This window comes from Drosophila nasuta, chromosome 2R (assembly GCF_023558535.2).
Source record: "Drosophila nasuta strain 15112-1781.00 chromosome 2R, ASM2355853v1, whole genome shotgun sequence".
In the NCBI taxonomy this organism is placed as follows: Eukaryota; Metazoa; Arthropoda; class Insecta; order Diptera; family Drosophilidae; genus Drosophila; species Drosophila nasuta.
Window position 1 is genome coordinate 26,785,219 of NC_083456.1, and position 18,902 is coordinate 26,804,120.

At 39.2% G+C, this 18,902-nt stretch overlaps 5 protein-coding genes across 5 annotated transcripts; 1 reads left to right on the plus strand and 4 right to left on the minus strand.

The window, feature by feature from the left end:
- Positions 1 to 248: 248 nt before the first annotated feature.
- On the minus strand, positions 249 to 5,987 carry LOC132784885 (activin receptor type-2B). The gene is made up of 6 exons (XM_060790774.1): positions 5,383 to 5,987; positions 3,389 to 3,574; positions 3,125 to 3,301; positions 2,224 to 2,369; positions 1,338 to 2,153; positions 249 to 1,257 (listed from the first exon to the last, which is right to left on the minus strand). The coding sequence occupies exons 1-6, from the start codon at positions 5,429 to 5,431 to the stop codon at positions 1,078 to 1,080; spliced, it is 1,554 nt and encodes a 517-aa protein (XP_060646757.1). The 5' UTR covers positions 5,432 to 5,987; the 3' UTR covers positions 249 to 1,077.
- Positions 5,988 to 6,507: 520 nt separating this feature from the next.
- LOC132784371 (deoxyhypusine hydroxylase) lies at positions 6,508 to 7,754 on the minus strand. The gene has a single exon (XM_060789940.1). It carries the CDS (start codon positions 7,668 to 7,670, stop codon positions 6,762 to 6,764), a length of 909 nt encoding a protein of 302 aa, XP_060645923.1. The 5' UTR covers positions 7,671 to 7,754; the 3' UTR covers positions 6,508 to 6,761.
- A 141-nt stretch (positions 7,755 to 7,895) lies between these two features.
- On the plus strand, positions 7,896 to 11,513 carry LOC132784370 (enolase-phosphatase E1). The gene is made up of 4 exons (XM_060789939.1): positions 7,896 to 8,491; positions 9,312 to 9,638; positions 9,699 to 10,830; positions 10,893 to 11,513. Exons 1-4 carry the CDS (start codon positions 8,369 to 8,371, stop codon positions 10,961 to 10,963), a joined length of 1,653 nt encoding a protein of 550 aa, XP_060645922.1. The 5' UTR covers positions 7,896 to 8,368; the 3' UTR covers positions 10,964 to 11,513.
- A 584-nt stretch (positions 11,514 to 12,097) lies between these two features.
- LOC132784369 (sodium-coupled monocarboxylate transporter 1-like) lies at positions 12,098 to 15,013 on the minus strand. The gene is made up of 8 exons (XM_060789938.1): positions 14,728 to 15,013; positions 14,398 to 14,557; positions 13,877 to 13,994; positions 13,601 to 13,820; positions 13,398 to 13,538; positions 13,233 to 13,341; positions 12,644 to 13,176; positions 12,098 to 12,590 (listed from the first exon to the last, which is right to left on the minus strand). The coding sequence occupies exons 1-8, from the start codon at positions 14,949 to 14,951 to the stop codon at positions 12,257 to 12,259; spliced, it is 1,839 nt and encodes a 612-aa protein (XP_060645921.1). The 5' UTR covers positions 14,952 to 15,013; the 3' UTR covers positions 12,098 to 12,256.
- Positions 15,014 to 15,639: 626 nt separating this feature from the next.
- LOC132784368 (sodium-coupled monocarboxylate transporter 1-like) lies at positions 15,640 to 18,660 on the minus strand. Its single transcript, XM_060789937.1, has 8 exons — positions 18,358 to 18,660; positions 18,128 to 18,287; positions 17,956 to 18,073; positions 17,680 to 17,899; positions 17,479 to 17,619; positions 17,297 to 17,405; positions 16,162 to 16,694; positions 15,640 to 16,106 (listed from the first exon to the last, which is right to left on the minus strand). Exons 1-8 carry the CDS (start codon positions 18,588 to 18,590, stop codon positions 15,746 to 15,748), a joined length of 1,875 nt encoding a protein of 624 aa, XP_060645920.1. The 5' UTR covers positions 18,591 to 18,660; the 3' UTR covers positions 15,640 to 15,745.
- Positions 18,661 to 18,902: the final 242 nt, after the last annotated feature.

Below are 18,902 nucleotides of genomic sequence, written 5' to 3' on the forward strand. Positions count from 1 at the left end.
TATTCATTAAAAAGAAACTTTCATTTGAAAACTTCAGGTGTTTCTTGTACTGTTCAGTAAAATGTATGTATATATAAAAGTGTATATACTTGTTTTTGTCTGTGAGTGTTTTGTATTGTGTGTTCTATAACGATATTTGTATGTAAGAGTGCGTTTTTTAGGTTTAATTGGCACTACACTACGAAATAATAACAGTAATCCAAATCAAAGAAAACAAAAGACATCTCAAATTAAAGCTTATACAAAAAGACTGTTTAAAGTATTTATTCAAAATACAACATTAAGAGCACACTCGTGTGCAGAAAAATTAAAACGATACGTGTAAATACATAATAAGAATTAATCATAATTTTAAACATTAAACTTAACCGTTAGATACGCGCTTTCGAGAAGTTGTCAACTCTTAAATGAAAAAGGGAGGACATCAACGAGAATGGCTGGGATTGGCAAATAATTCAACATCTTACAGTGTTACAAAATAAAGTTCTAAGTTCTGGTCGAATCAAATCAACGAACTAAAACAAAAAAAAGTAATTAAACAATTAAATGTATGCGTATATAGGTATATCAGTCAATGAAATTAATGTGAAATGATTTACAAAACATAAGTATGTAAGCATGGATGTATGGATATATGTACGTATGTATGTATGTCTGTGTGTATGATCATGTGATGTTCATGAGCAGCCAGTGAATTTTGGACTTATCCATTTTTCCAATTGCCCAGGCAAGATAGTTTTGAAAATGTTCAAATCTCTCTAGTCTAGTTTTACATTTAACACTTTGTTCTTTGTTCAGCTTACACTAAGCTAATGTCTAAGTGGAATCAGGGCCGGGAACAGGTTATATGTGTATTATATGTTTAAATAAATGGCAGCTGCCAAATTGCTGTTCATAGCAGCACATTTCAGTTTTCGTAGTTTCAATATAAAAAAAAGAGCTGCCTACGCTGAATACAAATCTCGAAACTAAATTAATGAAATTATAAAATTAAAAATTAATCGACGATCTTAGGGGGGAAGGATGTGCGTCTAAAATCACAGCTTCGATTGTGTAAGCTGTGATTTAGTACCGATTCTATAAGCAATTTGTGGTCTCTTTTGCGTCCTCAATATTTGTGTGATTCTTGATGAGCAGCTGCGTTGTTGGATATTTATTCAACTGGGCAAAGCGCTCCATGACGCATGAAGAGCTGAGACGCGCCTCGGCATCGTGATCCCAGCACTCCTCCATTGTATCGCAAAATATGCTTAGACCCTGCAAAAAAACACAATAACGAATCAATCAATCGAATGTAATTCACAGATGTCGAACGTCAGTTGTTAGTCATTACTTACCGGATGGGTGCGCCAAGTGCTGAGTAAATGTGGACGCAACTTTTTCATAACAACGCTCTCTTGCACCTCATCGAGTGTGGGACGCTGACCAAGTTCTGCCTCAAATGGTAATTGGAATTCGCCCACAGGTCCCACAACTTCGCAGCGTGAAACCATTTCCCACAATACCAAGCCGCAAGCATAGACATCAATACGCAAAAAGGCATCGCGATTGAAGTTAATCGCACCCTCGAGCACCTCGGGTGCCATGTAACGACGTGTGCCAACCTGACCATGAGTGTCGCCACATGGTTTGCCCGGCTGGAAAATCATGGCCAGTCCAAAGTCCGCTATGCAAGCCGTCAAATCGCCTTTGAGCAAGACATTCTTCGATTTAAAGTCACGATGCGCAATCGAGGGCTTCAGACCCTCCGCCTTGTTGCCCAATATCTCCTCATGCAAATGGGCCAATCCATTGGCCATGGACTCGGCAATGCGGCACAGCTCTGTCCAGGAAATCGTATGCGATTTGAGATAATCGCAAAGGGATCCATTATGTTGATATGTGGAAATCAGCCAATATTCGGGCTTATCCAAATGCTTCTCAACGCCCAAGAACTCCAAGATGTTGGGATGTCGCATGCGCGGCAATTTGTAAATATCATTCTCTGTTGTCCACGACTCCTTCTCCTGCATGCGAAAGATTTTTACGGCAACATCCTGACCATGCAACTTGGCCTGCCACACGTCGCCAAAGCGACCGCTTGCCTTCTGCTCCAGCAATTGGATGGGACGATTGCTCAGCAATGGCGACGAGTTTGTTATTTCCGCCTCATGCTAATAAATCGGGTAAATGAACATTAATAACAGTATTCCATTTAAAGTATAAATCCAGTTTAATACTCACAGTTGGTATCTCATTAAAGTGCGCTTGCTTGCGACGTCGATAGAAGATCAGAGTCACCATTAAGAAGACAACCAGCACAGCGAATACCGATGCTCCAATGACATAGTACAACATGTTGTTGCTATCTTGCGTCTTCTCCTTGGGCACTGCAATATGGAAAAGTAAAATAGGTGTTAAGTATACGTAAGTTGTGCAAGGTTTCATGAATTGACTTTGACACATCCATCGCAATATGTCAACGCATAAACGCAGAGAGCAATTCATGCATATGGCCCTTTAAATGCTTGCTACAGGTGAACAACATCTCAAGTGGCACCTGTAGTTGGCACAGGGTTGACTCTGAACAAAACGAAAAACAGAAAAAAACGAAAGTTCGCCCCCAATTTCGCATCTCTTTATATACTTCGTTGCATATGTACAACGTATGTACAATCTGTAAGAGAGATAAAAGGGGAGCTAAGCATGATACAGCAACAACAAAAAAAAAAATGCAAAACAAAACAACAAAGTGCCAAGGCACAAAAGGCGCAAATGGCAAAAGGCATCCCCAATTCAAAAAAAAAATCATAATATGTATACAAAAAAAAGAGGAGCGCAGAAAAAAATGAAGCAAAAGAAAATATTAGCAGCAAGAACGTGCGGCACAGGCAAATGTTGCAACACACGAGGCAACACAACTCCACTCTTCATACGAAAGAGAGTTCGTTAACACGAAAAAACGTTGCAAGGGTCGCGTTTTGTTTGGTGGCACGCTTAGCCACGGCCGTGCCACCCTCGCAACTTGAAGATGCAATATGAAAAATAAAAAACAACACGCAAAAAAAGGGAAACGAAGCAACGACGAGTTGAATAAATATGCTATGCTAAAATTGGGGTAAACAGAGCCCAGAACCCTGCGTACCTTGTGTTGTCGCCTCTGTGGTGGTCGGTATCCATCTCTGGTTCGCATTGCACAGCGTTCCCTTGCAGCAGCAGAAATGTATGTTTCCTTGGCGCGGCTCGTTGTTGGTTACGCATTCGGTCTTGTTGCACTCATGCATTTCCGTGAAACAGCCCTTCATCTTGATTTTCTTGATGCCTGCAAGCGCCATAACAAAAATAAAAATAAATATGTATAAATATAAAAATACTGTTGCAACTACTGTGTGTGTGTATGTATACATACCCGTCTTTTCGTCAAAGGTCCATAATGCATAACAGCTGGGGAATTTATCCGGCTCCACCTGGCAATGCTCGATGGTGGTGGTGCAAACACCGTTCGTATTGCACTCCTTCTCATCATAATGCTCGCAATTAATGTTATGGCCATCGGGCAGAATAGCGCCAGCGGTCAATTGCAGCAAATTGCAGGCTGCAAAACATCAAATAAAATAAAGTAACATAAATAAATAAATCAAATATTCAAAAGCAAGAGACGAAAGCACATTAAAATGGTTGTTGTTGTTGCTCTGGCTGAATGGTAAATAAGTCGCTTAAATGCAACTGGGGGATTTGAGCAAATGAGCGGTTCGCCTTTGTAAACATATCATGTATCTACCACACACTTGCCACGGACCAACGACCCTAATCGCAATCCCAATCCCAATCCCCAAATGGGCTTAGTTACAGAGTCATTGCAATCGCGGAGCGACGGGGAGACTCCTCAATGAGTGTTGTTGCCATTGAAAGCCAAATGCAGAACTTTCAGGCTCCCCTCCAACAACAACAACAACACCAACTACAAGAACAACAACAACAACAAAACTGTACGCAACCCCAATTCATGCAGAGGACCATACAAAATTAGCTTCACTGGCCACCCGAGCCTTTGAGTGGGCCCAGTGTGTAACCCCAATGCAGCTGCACAGCTCCAACTGCTGTGTTTGTGTATGTGTGTGTGTTGTGTGTTGTATGCATATGCGCAATTCGCGCGCAAATCCACGTGTGAGTATGCTTGCAGTAAAGTGCACAGTGGTGTGTGCTTAATTAATATATTCGATGCTAATGCAAATTAATTGACTGTTTATATATAGTAAACAGTATGTCAATTAATTGGTTACAATAATAATAGGCCTGAAACTCGTTTTGCATATTATATTTCATGTTAATTTATTGCTTTCCTCAACATTTATCTGATGTACTATAATAAAGACTATTACAACAATCAGAACTCAAACTTTTAAAAAATTCTTTTAAAAAATCAACTAAAAACAATCGAAATCTTTGAATTCATATTGTCAATTAATTGACTGCAAACATTGAATTCATATTTCATTTATATGACGCTAATATAATATATCTGACAATTGAGATATATATTATCAGAAAAATGCAGAAACAATTTAGTTGAAAAAATATATTTATATGCAACAAAGACTTCTCTCAATCAATCATAATAAATTAACATAGATTGTTGATCGACATTTGCCCTCAAATTAGAGTGTAATTAACCGAGTCTGTTCCACTGTGCCCGGGTAATCGGATCTGTGTATGCGCATATACACACATATGCATGCTTGCATATCGCTTAAATGCATGTGTGCAGATGTCAGTGTGTTAGCGTGCTTTATAGTAAAGTAGATACATAAGCATGCACATTATGCAGATTGAAAGGGGATGAGTTTAAAGTGGCGCTTGTTGAAAGCGAAGAAAAGAAAAGAAACAACAACTGCGGCAGCGAAGCAGCGAAGAGAACGCATGAGAGCAACAAAAGAGTTGCGCTGCAACTAACACAACACAACTAAAGGAGATTTTTCGCCCACGCGAACGAACGAGCATACAACAAGTTTCTAATGCAACGTCATCCATTCAAAGAAATCATTGTACTCACACACACACACACGCACATATTTATACTCCCACTCTTGTAGAGATACATTGGAAGGATTGTAGAAACAGTAGTAGAACGCAGAACATAATAAAGGGAGCAAAGCGCAATGCAAAAACCCACAACAAACAAAAAGTACGCGTCAAGCTTTTCGATTAGAGGAAGCAAAAGGAAGTGATTGTTGTTGTTGAACTGCTAACTGTAAATAATATCAAAGGCGGCTGTTACACGATCTACTTTATACACACACGCACACATTAACATACTCGCTGGCAACAACAATCAGAGAATTCGTATTTACATACAATAAACGTACATACATATATACACATATACATATATATTATACATACCTAGAATAAGCTGCGCCACAAGATAAAGCACAAAATCGTTGTTAGACATTATTACTGCGTTATCGCTCTCCGCCTGTAACTTGTTTACAATACAAAATGTATACGTAACTAAACACGCGCGTTGGGTTAAGAGAATTTCTCGTTTATTTCTTTTTAATTTGGCACATTTATTTCTCGTTGCGTTTTAACTTTTGGCTTATTTTTCTAATCACAAGTTAATTAATTAGGCTTAATGCAATACTCTGTTATACACATAATTTTGTTTGGATGCACTTTTTTATAAGCCTTAGAACTTTTTTAATATTTCATGTTATGTATATTATTATGCATCTGTGCATGTGTGTGTTGTGTGAGCTGGTGCTGCATATGTGTGTGTGCAATTTATTTTCCGCTTCTGTAGCCGCAGCAGCAGAATTGCTGACCACACGTTTTTTCCATATACATTATCACGCTTTTCATTCGTGTCAGCTTTTCCGCATATATCACATATTTTTCTGTGGCACTTGAAATTATGTTTTAATATTGCAATCTTGTTACTTTCTTCTGTTTTTAAGCGACTTTTGCGTCCAGTTTGCTCTCGCTATCACGGTAGGTGCAATTGTAACAGTGTGACCATTAGTTGGATTTTTAAACATTACTTTTTTAAGTTTGGAAATATACCGAATTATACCAATTGCAAAGGGTATTTTAGTAATTGCTTTGGGAAAGCACAAAGGCGTATCTCGTTGAACTGTTTTCAAATAGCCATTTGTATTATTTATAGACCTACATTAAATAATTATATATTAAATCCACACTGCATTGAGCAACACTCTTTTTCAAAAATGGCAACCTCGTGGCGAGTTTAGATTTGGTAATTAACTACATAAGTAATGGATGGTCACCTTAAGAGTTGAAATTTGATTATTTTTACTTTTGGTATTTTTAATTGTTAAACAATTCTATATTATATACAAAAACATAATTGTGTACATAGATTATAAGTAATTGTTATATTTGTAGAGTATTAAGAAAACAATAAAATTACACAATTTATTGGGTCCACTCCCCACATCCAGTTCCTGCTTTTTTCAAATTTTCCAGTAGCCGTTACATTTTAAATTCAAAAATCTTGCTTCATTATGGGAAAGCATTTGTTTGTGTGTATTTTCTATGGGAATCCCAAGACAAGACAAGGTCAATTGTAATAAACTATTCTCGAGAAGAATGAAATCATGGTAAAGCAAAAAATGCGCAAGAAGTCACGTTTGTCTGATTATTTATCTCGCTTCTGATTAGATACGATTCACAGTTGCATACAAAACCAGGCGTAATACAAATAGAATATAAATTTAACAAATATTATATACAATAAAATATGATTTAACTTAAACAAGCATTCACTTCGTTCCATCAAGTTTAGTTAAACCATCCGCATACTGAAATTCTGGACTATTCTCATACTCGCACATGTCCAGTGCAATGACGCAGCTTTCCTTCACAACGCGTTTGTCATCATCCGCATAACGATTCAAGATCTGAATGCATTCCTCTGTTGCAATGGCGCCCAAAGCTTCTGCGCATTCATGACGTACCATTTCATTCTCCAGACGATCCTCAAGATTTGCTTGCAAATGCGGAATGCTGCACGGCTCCTGCAATTGACCAAGGACAAAGGCAACCTCGTGGCGGAACAGTGCTGACTTGTCCTTCAATCCCTCAGCAATGGCCAGTACACTGTCTTCGGTGCGCAGATTCCTTAGACTAAACATGGCGCGATAACGATCGAAGAGACTTTGAGTGGGATCCAAATAAATCGTCTTTAGTTCCTCGACGCTCTTCTTGCCAGCGGTGGGTGGGGAAGGATCCACCGAGGCATAAGGATTCTGATCATCCACCTGTTGGCCACTTTGCACCCAGCGCACGCGATCCAAGGCAATGGCACATGTTTCTGCAACCTCAATTACTGGATCCTCTTTGTATTTCTCGAGGAGTGGCAGCACTTTTGGATCTCCAATAGCACCCAGTGCTTCAGCAGCCTCGTGGCGTACCATCGGCTCTTGAGTGGTGTCCTCTAGCACCTTGGTGAGTATCTGCAGTGCCTGTGTGTCCTGCATCTGTCCAAGACAATAAGCTAACTCATGTTTGAGCAATGCGGAATCATCATCAAAGGCTTTGCTTATTGCCTCGATGGCTGTGCCGCCACCAATGTTCTTTAAGGTGAAGAGCGCCCTAAAGCGTTCTTTGAGCGGACGTTCCTTATTGTTTAGCACGCCGCCAATGGCCTTGATCTGTTCCTGCGATACCATTTTTGAGTTTGACTTCCAAAATGTAAATAAAAGTGTCAGAACGCCGACTGCCTCGTGGAAGTGTGTAATGCAAAAACCAGTGTGACTGCAATATACATATTTTGAAAATGTATTTTTGCGGTCACACTGGTTTCAGTGAAGTATACTATCGACATGCCGCCATTGTAATTTTCATCATAGCTATCAACACTCACAAAAAAGCCGCCATAAAAGATAGCTGTACAACACTAACGGCAAGAAGAAGAAAAACAGTCCAGTTGTTGAGTTACGTTTATCTTGCGCTTGTAAAGAAAACGTCGAAAAAGTGTTAAATACATCATATTTTATAGCAAAAATTAGTGCAAAACTTAATTCAATATACACAGTTGCTAAATCCAATAAGTTAAATTGTTAATTTTTGTGCAAAATTAACATAAATAGCATTTAAAAATTTTGCGCGTTCACGGTACGTTGTTCAGCGTGGCGTGTGTGTATGTATGTAGTACATACGTGTGTATGTGTGCGTAATATACCTGCTAGTTGATTTTGTGTTGAATCGTCGTTGCGCCAGTGCAAGCAGTAAAGGGAGAGCAAAAGAGAACTCGCTACTTTGAGAGTGTGAAGCGTTGCAACTACAAAAAAAAAAACATTGCAAAATACAAGTTATTGTATTTTGTAAGCTAAATTCGTAACGAGCAGCGAATCGATTTGAAAAAATAATGTCTGACGAAACGAGCATACAGCAGAAACCTGAAGCAGAGGCGATTGCGGGCACAAAAGCTAACAATGCTGATGATGCGGCTATTCAACCGGCGGCGGGAGCGAATGAGAAAAAGACACCAGTAAGTTAATAAATGCAAAATTTCATAAGGTTGCTTATAGTCACAATTAACACCGGGGGTCGTCCGATAAGAGACCGCGCTTACTACACACATACACGTACATACAGTGGGGAACAGAATTATCTGGAAGAGTGTGCGCACATACATACAAATACAGTATATCAAATAATATGAGTGTAACAAAAAAAAGACACGCAGTATTTTTCCAAAATAAACGTAGCACACTCACGCATACATGCATATTTTAAGTGTTGCTGCATTTCATTTGATTTTTGCATTTATTTTCTATTTACGCTCTTTCTTTCTTTCCTTCGTGTTGATGTTAATTTATGAATGTGTGTGTATTGTGTTGCCCTCGTGTGTGCGCGCGCTTTTCCCAACATCCCCTACACCAGTGTGTGTGTGTATACGTACGCTATAAGTGTGCATGTGTGTGCGTATTTGTTTTTGTATGTACGCGTGGTGTTGTACAACACTCGCTGCAAAGTAATTCTCGTCGTCTCTTTTGTGCACGTTTGTATTGTAGCGCGCGCGTCTGTCTCGTTCTCGTTTGTTTTTATTTTTCTTGTTCTCTTTTCGACTTTTTGTTGTTTGCTGTACTTTGTCATACATGAGCTGTGTGTGTGTGTAAAGGTTTTTAGATTTTTTTTGCCTCTATATTTGCCGTTAAAATACGAAATGAATGAATGCTTGTTTCACTTGGATTCACCCAAATTCTGTTAATTGCCTCTTTAGTGTTTAACCCTCGCGAACATTCATTTAAGCGGCAAAACGGAGTGTGTTGTTGTTGATAATAATCGTATGTAAACAATTATTGTAGAAACGCACACCGAAGCGCACTTCATTTATTGAGAGAGCACAGCGCGAGAGCGAGGAACTCGTTCGCACAATGGGCGGCAGTTTGGAACTGGAGGGCGGTCGACGCACTCGATCCAGCACGCGTGGAACGCCGACACGTGCAGCCGACACTATTACACCGCCACCCAGTAAAAAGGCGCGCACATCGCCAGCGACAACAAAGAGTGGCGGAGGACGAGCTGGACGTGGAGCACGCAAACTGGATGTCGGAGGCGATGAAGATCCCGAGCCGGTGAAAGCGAAGCCAGCTGAGAAGCCTGTGGTAGCCGCATCACCCGCCAAGTCAACCGTAAGTAATTGACTTTATTAACTGCATAACAGAGGCTAATTGTCAATTATTCTATTGTAGAGCGCTGCCAAGAAAGATAAAAAGGAGGAGAAGGCGGAAAAGCCCAAGGAAGTGACGCCAAAGAAGGGCAAAGAGGGTGCAAAGAGCACAGCAGCAACTCCCGAAAAGAAAGCAACAGACAAAAAGAAGGAAACTCCAACCAAGGTTGCTGAAACCAAGGATCAAACGGACTCGGCTGAAAAACTGGATGAAATCAAGGAAGAGACACACAATAATGTTGAACACGTTGACGATAAAGACAACACAAAAGAAAAAGATCCCGAAGTAAAGGAGAAAGCCGCGGAAGAAGAGTTGGCAGCAAAACCTGAAGTGGCAGCAGAAACAGAACCAGTTAAACCCGAAGAACCATCGAGTAATGCTACTGAAACAGAACCAGCCGTATCAGCCATGGAAGTGGATGACGATGACGTCGATGAAGTTAAAGAGAAAGAGGAGCCAAGTGCAGCACAGCCTGTTGCTGACACAACAGCCTCCAATGCCTCTTCTTCTGTACCTGCTGAAGCCACAGAAACTGTACCCGAAACCGTAAACGAAACTGTGGAGGAAACCAAGGCGTCAACATCAGAAACACAAGAAAAAGAGAGTGTTGAAGAACCAAAAACCGAAGCTGAACCCGCCAAGCAGCCAACGCCGGAGCCCATGGAAGTGGATTCTAGTTCGAAAGCTAGTTCCGAAGCTGCCAAACCCATATCATCACCCGTGAAAGAAACTGCGCCTGTGGATGACGCTGTCGAAGCTGTCGAGCCCGAAGCGCCAGCAGCACCAGCATCGACATCTGAAGCTGTAGCCGAAACTAAAGCAGAAGCAGCAGAAAGCAATAATGAAGCCGCCGTTGAGCTGGCCACCGAAGTTAAGGAAGATGCACCAGTCGAAACCACAGAAAAGGAGGCAAGCGAAGTGGAAAGCACAACCACAACAACTACAACTCCTACCACCACTACTGAAAACAATACGGCCGTTGTTGCTGATGGTGAATCTGCTCCAGAACCTGCTGCACCTGTCACCAATAATGATGTAAGCAAGCAGGCGCCAATTGTTGCAGAAGATTCGGCTGTAACGGAGCCATCGGCGGAAACACCCGTCAAGGAGTCGCAGACCAACTGTGAAAACAAGTCCGAGCACAATGACAACGGTGAGTAGTAATAATTAACTCTTCCACATATCCAGAGATTAATGTAAATATTTGCATTGTAGGCGAGCCGAAGATTGTGAATAATGCTGCTGAGGATGGTGAAAATCATGCAACGCCGCAGGCTTGCAATTAAAGCAGATATGATGCAGCAACAAAATAAGAACAGAAGATCATAAAAATAAAAAAATACACCAATAACCAATAGCGCGTGCCGAATGCGTACAAAACGTAACTTCGACGCGATTCGACAAGAGATGCCGCCACAATACAATATGCAAATCATTTGAAATTTCCTAAACTGAGGCGCCGTCATCTTAGCAACAACGCAGGTTCAATTTGTATCCTTACAATTGTCAAGTCTCTTTTTTTTACCTTAAACACACAAACACACACGAGAAATGATACGCGATTGCAATTCTCTAAGCGTCTTCCAGTCTTTGGCTACAAAAAACATAAGTAATATCTTAGGTCTTAGACTGTAATCGATGCTGGATATTCAATGCTGGTATCTGTGTGCGCAATATATATATATATATACATAAATATTATTATTATGATAACAATCATAATCACCTACAGCAGACAGAAACTAATATATAAGGTGTTCATCTGTCTGCCAGCGCAATCCCCCCCAAAAAAAAAAAAACAAAACTACCCCACCACCAACCCCCCGCACACAAACACATTGTTGAAAGCATCAAAACTATAAATAATATGTATGTGTACATTTAATTAAATTGGAATGAAAGAAAACAAAACAAAAATCAAATACATTACTGAGAAATGTATGTAAAATAGATGTTTTTAAATTATAAGACATAATCTTTAATACAAGTCTAATTTTAAAAACTAATTTGGACAACACTCAAAAAAACTAAAACAATCAAAACAAAAAAAACCCAAAAGAAGAAAAGATTTTTTAACAACTGATGCGTCGATCGTGGAATTATTTACATAAGTCTAATGTTTATCAATGCCATTCTTCACACTTACCTGGCTATTAACAATATACAACTACAATTATTATATAAAAATTATACTTTAATTTTGGAATTTATTTTCTTCATTTCCTTTCTTTGAGAAAACTGTTCGCTCACAACAACTTTAAAGCATTTAGTTTATAACGTTAATTTGTCAGTCGCATCAATTGTGTATTCCGCAAATCCAGAGTGAAATCTTATCCAAAACCAGATCTTAAATCATAATTTACGAGTATAGAGTACTGTAATATTTTTCAATGAAAAATTGCGATGCGAATCCTTTTTTTACAAAACTGAAATGCTGAAATAATCAGTCAAGAGACCGTTTTTGTATGTAGCTGGATACTTTTTGTGTAAGCATAATTCTTCATTTAAATATTCTTTTGTAAATAAATCTTTTAAAAATGCAAAAGAGAGATAACACATGCGTTTTCTTCTATATAACATTAAAGCGGCTGCTGCTGCTTCTCTTGTGCAACTCCATTAGTCTCCTTTTCATTTTCTTTCAGTGGCAACTCCTCCAGCTCCAAAACAGGCTCAGTGGCACTTAGCATGCGACGTACAAATGGTGAATACAATTTTGGATTCTGCTTCTCATTCTTGTCTCGTGGCCAAACATAGCTCATGGGTATCGCCCAAACGAATATCAATATGGCACCAATCACTTTATACCAATAGAAGGATATATCATAGACGGAAAAGTCGCGGTTGCTGCCAAGGGCGGTTGTAACCTGAGTTGGCTCTGTTGTTGTGGCTGCTGTGGTTGGCAATGTGGCGTTACTAAAAATAGTATTTAATTAATTAAATGTTCAATGTTGAACTTTCAGACTTACTATGCATTGCGTATGGAATGTAGTCCACGAGCCTCGCATTGATCCAGAGAATTGGGCAATGGATCGTATCTGATAAGACCGGCTTTAAAGTTCAGCTGTCCATTGATTATAATCCAGGCCATCACAATCACACTGAACAGAATGCTGGTCACGGCGACTTTTCCATTCACCCGCGGAACAAACATGCCCAGCAAAAAGACACCCACAACGGCGCCCATATTGATGCCGGTTATCGTCCACATTGTCTGGAGGATCGACTTGAATCTCTGCACAAGTAAGCCACCCAAAATGCAGTAGCCTCCCATGCCAATGACAATCAACTTCATGACGCCGTTGGCTCGGGCTTCTGTGTGTCGAATGTGCGGTTTGATGTAGTCGAAATAAACCACGCCTGCAAGAGAATTAAGACTGGCCGAAAGTGAGCTAAGCGAGGCGCTGAACACGCAGGAGATGAAGAGTCCTGGCATGCCAGCCAAGTTGCCCATGATGTCCTGTATGAAGAAGGGCATCATTTTGTCCGGCTTGCTGACCAACTAGAGAAGAGAATTCAACAATGTGCTAACAAGTAGTTAAAGTGTGAAAAACTTACTCCAGCCAACATGGGATCGCAGCCGTAATAACGAGCAAACATAATGATGCCAGCAAAGGCATTGAAGAACATGATGACCAGAAAGCCAACGCCAGCAACGTACAGGGATCTGCAAGATTTTCAATCATTAACTAACAAATATATAAAATTTAATTCACCACTTACTTTTTGGCATGACCATAAGAAGGCAGCGACACAATTCGTTGCACGCAGCTCTGATCGAGCGCAATCTTGCCCGTCCACAGCAGCATGCCGCTGGACAAGCTGCTCCACACCGTTGCACGCAGTCGAGGATCAAAACCCGTTCTATAAAGTTGAAGAAATTAATATGCTTATTTAAATGCTTTGAAATGTAGTGCTTGACTTACATAAAGTCCATGCGGCCGCCTTCAGTGGCATACTCCAGCACTGTGCTCAATCCTCCAGTACGCATTGTGCCCAGGACACCCACCATGACCACAGAGATGAGCATGACGCCAGCCTGCACCACATCTGTCCACACAACAGCCTTGATGCCACCCAACATTGTGTAGAAAACGCAGACCGAAGAGACCACCACATTGATGAGATGTATATTGACGCCAGTCACTGTAGAAATATTTGTTAATGAAACACATCTCAAAATATGATGTCCTTGAACATACCCTGTGAGAAGGCGAGCGAGGGTATAAACATGTACACGGGCAACATGAGGAATTGATTCAATATAAATGTCATTGTGATCAGTTGACGCGTTCGCTTGTTGAAACGTAACTCCAGATACTGGGAAAAAAATGGAAAGATTTATCTTTAATAATGTTTGTTGTTGAATGTTTTCTCATTATAAAATATCGAGAAGTTAGAAGTGAGATATGAAAACTGAAAGAACACCATTATAATCATTATAGTACATTAGATTTTCCTTCTATTCCAATTTTATGAAAGTCTTACCATAAATATTATATTATATAATATAATATATTGAGCAAAACATTTCAATAAAAAAATTGAGTTGATTGTGCGTTTTATTTTCTGTCGCTCAAAAAAAGATTCTTCTTTTCCGAATATAGCTTATAAAGGTTAGGGAGTTTGTTATATTAATGCTAAAACAGTTCTACTATTTTAGATTAATCGTTAATTTGTATTTTCCTTTTAACTATTTTATAATAAATCTAGTTTTCCATACCTCATAACAGTTGAGAATGTTGTTGTCGTAAAAAGTAGGCACAATGATGTAAATCACAATTGGTATAGTAGGAATCATGGCTAGCACAGCGAATATAAACGTAAATCCAAAAGAATAGTTCTCCGCAGGAACCGACATGATAGCGACGCCCGAAAGTTGACTGTAATTACATAAGTCAATATTTAAGATCATCACGTTTTATAATGCGCTCCTGTTTGCGCACATTAAGATAACACTCGGAACGTGGCTGACGAAATTGACAACTGAGATGTTGATAATAAAAAAACTGCCACACACCGATTAAAACTGAGTCAGACTAGAACAACGCACCTGGAGACCAACGATATGGCTATGGGAAGTGTCTGCATTTTCTTGCCACCTCGCAGATATTCATCCGTGGTATTCTTGCCCTTGGCAAAGAAACCAAAGTAAACGCCAATGGCCGCCGACATGGACAGCATGACGACAAACACCGTATAGTCGGTGAGTCCGAAACGAAGATCCTCGATTCCTGCAGCTGGAATGCTGCTCGTTGTCGCCGTCGTCGTCGACATTTCCGCGTTAGGATCCTTTATTGACAGCCACAAGAAGAAAGATGACGATGATGAGCTGTTGGATGCTGTCAAGCAACTTGAAGCTTATGGTTATTACAATGTGACTTTAAACTTTCAAATATCACTGATAGCGCGCTTATCAGCATGTACTATTATGAGTATATCTTAATCTCATATCTGGCAGACGTTGTGGTAAAATCTTAATAGCACCTCATAAATCTGTAGCTCTATTTACGTAGTTCTCATATGCCAATAAACCTGCCTCTTTCTCACGTCAATGTTAAGATGCACCTGACCCACTAAAAGAGCAACGCTTATTTATCAAGTTAATTCAGTTGAATCGAGAGTTTAATAACCCTTCAAGTGTTGTCTATTTTTAGGCGCTTTGATTTCACAAAGTTTTCCACAGCTGAATCACTGTTTTCATCATGGCATAATCTTTATTATTAAGCCATTAAGTTTATATGGAAGGTTAAGCTTCTTTTATCTCGAAGCTAACAACAAACATTAAATTTCTCATTGTCATTTTTCATTGAGGAGATGCGAATTAAATGGAGCATATTATGCAAAAAAAAAGATACAATTTTTCTCGAGAGGCGCTCGTACATAATAAAAATATTATCTTCAAACGTTTATAAGTTAAGCAAAGGAACAAAAATAATTGTTGACAAGCCTAAAGAATTTACTATCAAGTGACGCACTTTGACTATATTTTCTTTATTCTTAATTGAAGTTTGTTTTTATACACGGTTTGTAATAGAAATCAAATTTCGGAGCGGAACAAATTTGAAAATTCAATCTGTGTCATATTTTGGTTTTTCAAATTTGCTTATATCAATATGCAGCTCAGATTTCTCTTTCAATTGATCTCCATTCAGTGGAAGTTCCTCAATTTCCGTAACTTGATGTGGCGTCAAAAACTTGCGTATGAACGGTGAGAAGAGTTTGGGATTCTGTACATTCTTTTCATCCGACTTAAAGATGTAGCTTGCGGGAACAGCCCAGAGAATTGTTGCCAGAATACCAATAACTTTGTACCAATAGAATGATATTTCAAATACCGAAAATTCTCGATTGCTTTCAAAGGCGCCAGTGACCAAAGGAGGAATTTCCGGAACAGGCATAGGTTTAATTGGCGTCGTGTGATTGTTGCGACTGTAATTAAGAAATATATTATTAATTTATTACTAATTTAAACGACTCAACTTACATAGCATTAGCAATCACATGAAACTGCGGTGCATCACATAGATCCATGGAGTTCGGCAATCCTTCGTATTTGATGTGACCCGCCTTGAAGCTCATTTGTCCCTTGACGACGAGGAAGAACATGATGAGCACACTGAATATGAGGCTGGTCACGGCAACCTTGCCATTAGCACGTGGATAAAGCATGCCGAGGAAGAAGACGGCCACAACGGCACCAGTATTAATGCCAGTGATCGTGATCACAGTCTGTATAATGGAGCTAAAGTTCTGAACCGCATAGCCGCCCACAATGCAATAAATGCCCATGGCAATGATCACAAGTTTCATGGTTGCATTCGCACGCGCCTCGGTGTGTCGAATGAAGGGCCGAATGTAATCGAAGTAGATGACACCGGCCAACGAGTTGAGAGTGGCGGAGAGAGTGCTGAGGGCGGCGCTGAAGACACATGAGATGAACAGTCCCGGCATGCCGATCAGGTTACCCATGATGTCTTGAATGAAGAAGGGCATCATTTTGTCCGGTTTGCTGACCATCTGACAAAGAAAAGTAAAGAGAAGAAAACTCAGTAAAATTAAAATTAAAACAATATATAATATAATAACTTATTATGAAGTAAAGCACCGAAAATAAAAAATTGTGATAGATAAAGTTATAAATATATCAAAAATTCGTGTTATAAAAAGTTATCAACAATTTTGTACAAGTAATGTGTATACATAAATAAAATGTAGTACTGAAAGAAACAATCTAAAATTCAATTGCTTAGAAAGCTATATTAAAAAGAAAATCAAAGAAAATACAGCACAAAAAGTATATCTTACTTATTATTGTTTATATAAATTAATAATTAAATAAATAAAGTGAAAAGATATTAATAATTAAATAAATAAGTAGTATATAAACTTAATTAAATATAACATCCTGAACTACTGAGAAGTAAAGCAGTAGAAATAACTTAAAATAAAACAGCAATGAAGTTGACAAAAAATGTAAATGCTCAAAACTAAAACAGTGTAAATTATAAAGAAATAATTCGAATTAAAATAAAAATGTAAAGCAGAATAATTGCAATATTTGTAAACTACGATATACAAAATACGTAAGTATAAATCAAATTCATTAGAAATTTACTTACTCCAGCCAACATGGGATCGCAGCCATAATAACGAGCAAACATTATAATGCCAGTGCAGCAGTTGATGCCCATGATGATGACAAATCCAAAGCCAGCAATTACAAGTGACCTAATTTCAAAATAAATAAAAATATTTAAATATATATAGAGTACAATAAAGCAATAAAGATGAGTACACTCACTTCTTGGCCTGCCCTAAAGAAGGCAATGAGACAATACGCTGCACACAACTCTGATTAAGACCAACGTGTCCCGTCCACATGAAGAGTCCTCCCCAGAAACCATTCCAAACTGTGATGCGTACACGTGGATCAAGGCTAAAGCTGTAAGGGAAATTTAAAGGAATAATAATGCAAAACAATTTAGTTCTTCAGACAACTCACTTCAAATTCAAACGTCCTCCAAGATTGGCATTCTCAATAACAGCGTCCAATCCGCCAGTTTGTATCACGCCCAACACTCCGACCAACACCACAGAGATGAGCATGATGCAGCCTTGGACCACATCTGTCCAAACAACAGCCTTGATGCCACCCAACATGGTGTAGAAAACACACACCGACGAAACAATCACATTGATGTAATGGATGTTCATGCCAGTTACTGTGAATAAGAATGAATATTACTACTTAGCAGAGAAATATATTTGGTAAATTTACCTTGTGAAAAGGCTAGCGAAGGAATGAACATAAACACGGGCAACATGAGGCAGGCATTCATCACAAATGTAGCTGTCACTAGTCGCCGCGTCAACTTGTTAAAACGCACTTCGAGGTACTAAAAGAAGAACTGCAGTTGATAACTTTTAAAGACTTTGCCCCACTCACTTACCTCATAGCAATTGGATACATTATTCTCATAGAACACCGGCACAATAATATAATTTAAAATTGGCACAACGGCCACCATTGCGATGACCATGAAAAAGTAGTTGACGCCAAACGAATACATCTCCGCAGGCACAGACATAATCGCAATTCCCGACAGTTGACTGAGTTACATACGTATACGTAATATATGTTAGTATTAAGAGATATTGCGTATACGCTGTATTAACACACCTGGCTACTAGTGAAATAGCTATGGGCAACGTTTTCATTTTTTTGCCACCACGCAGATACTCCTCTGTGGTATTTTTCGCCTTGGAGAAGAATCCAAAATAGATGCCAATGAGCGCCGAGGCGCCCAACATTAAAGTGAACACCACATAATCCGTGATGCCAAATCGCAGCTCATCGGATGTGTCCGAAGGAGTTGCCATAGTTGTGGCCAGTGTTGCGTTTGTACTCGACATTATCCTGTTTTAATTTGCATACAATCCACTTTGCATATCCTTCAAGTTTGTTGTGCTCCGTTTAGCTGCTTAATACGCACTCGTTGACACTTTTGAGGCGTCTTGTTTTTAAATAATGATCTGCAACTGGATTTAGTATCTTATCGGTACCTTTGTATTACATTTTATAGACGTGTGCTTAAGTCTTTGCAAGTAATAAAATAAAATAAATATGAATGCGTGCGTCTATGAAAAGTGCTGAAGGAAAACGTATAAAAATACAAATTCAAATTCTAAAAATAAACATTTATTCAAACTTTACAAATCAAAAAA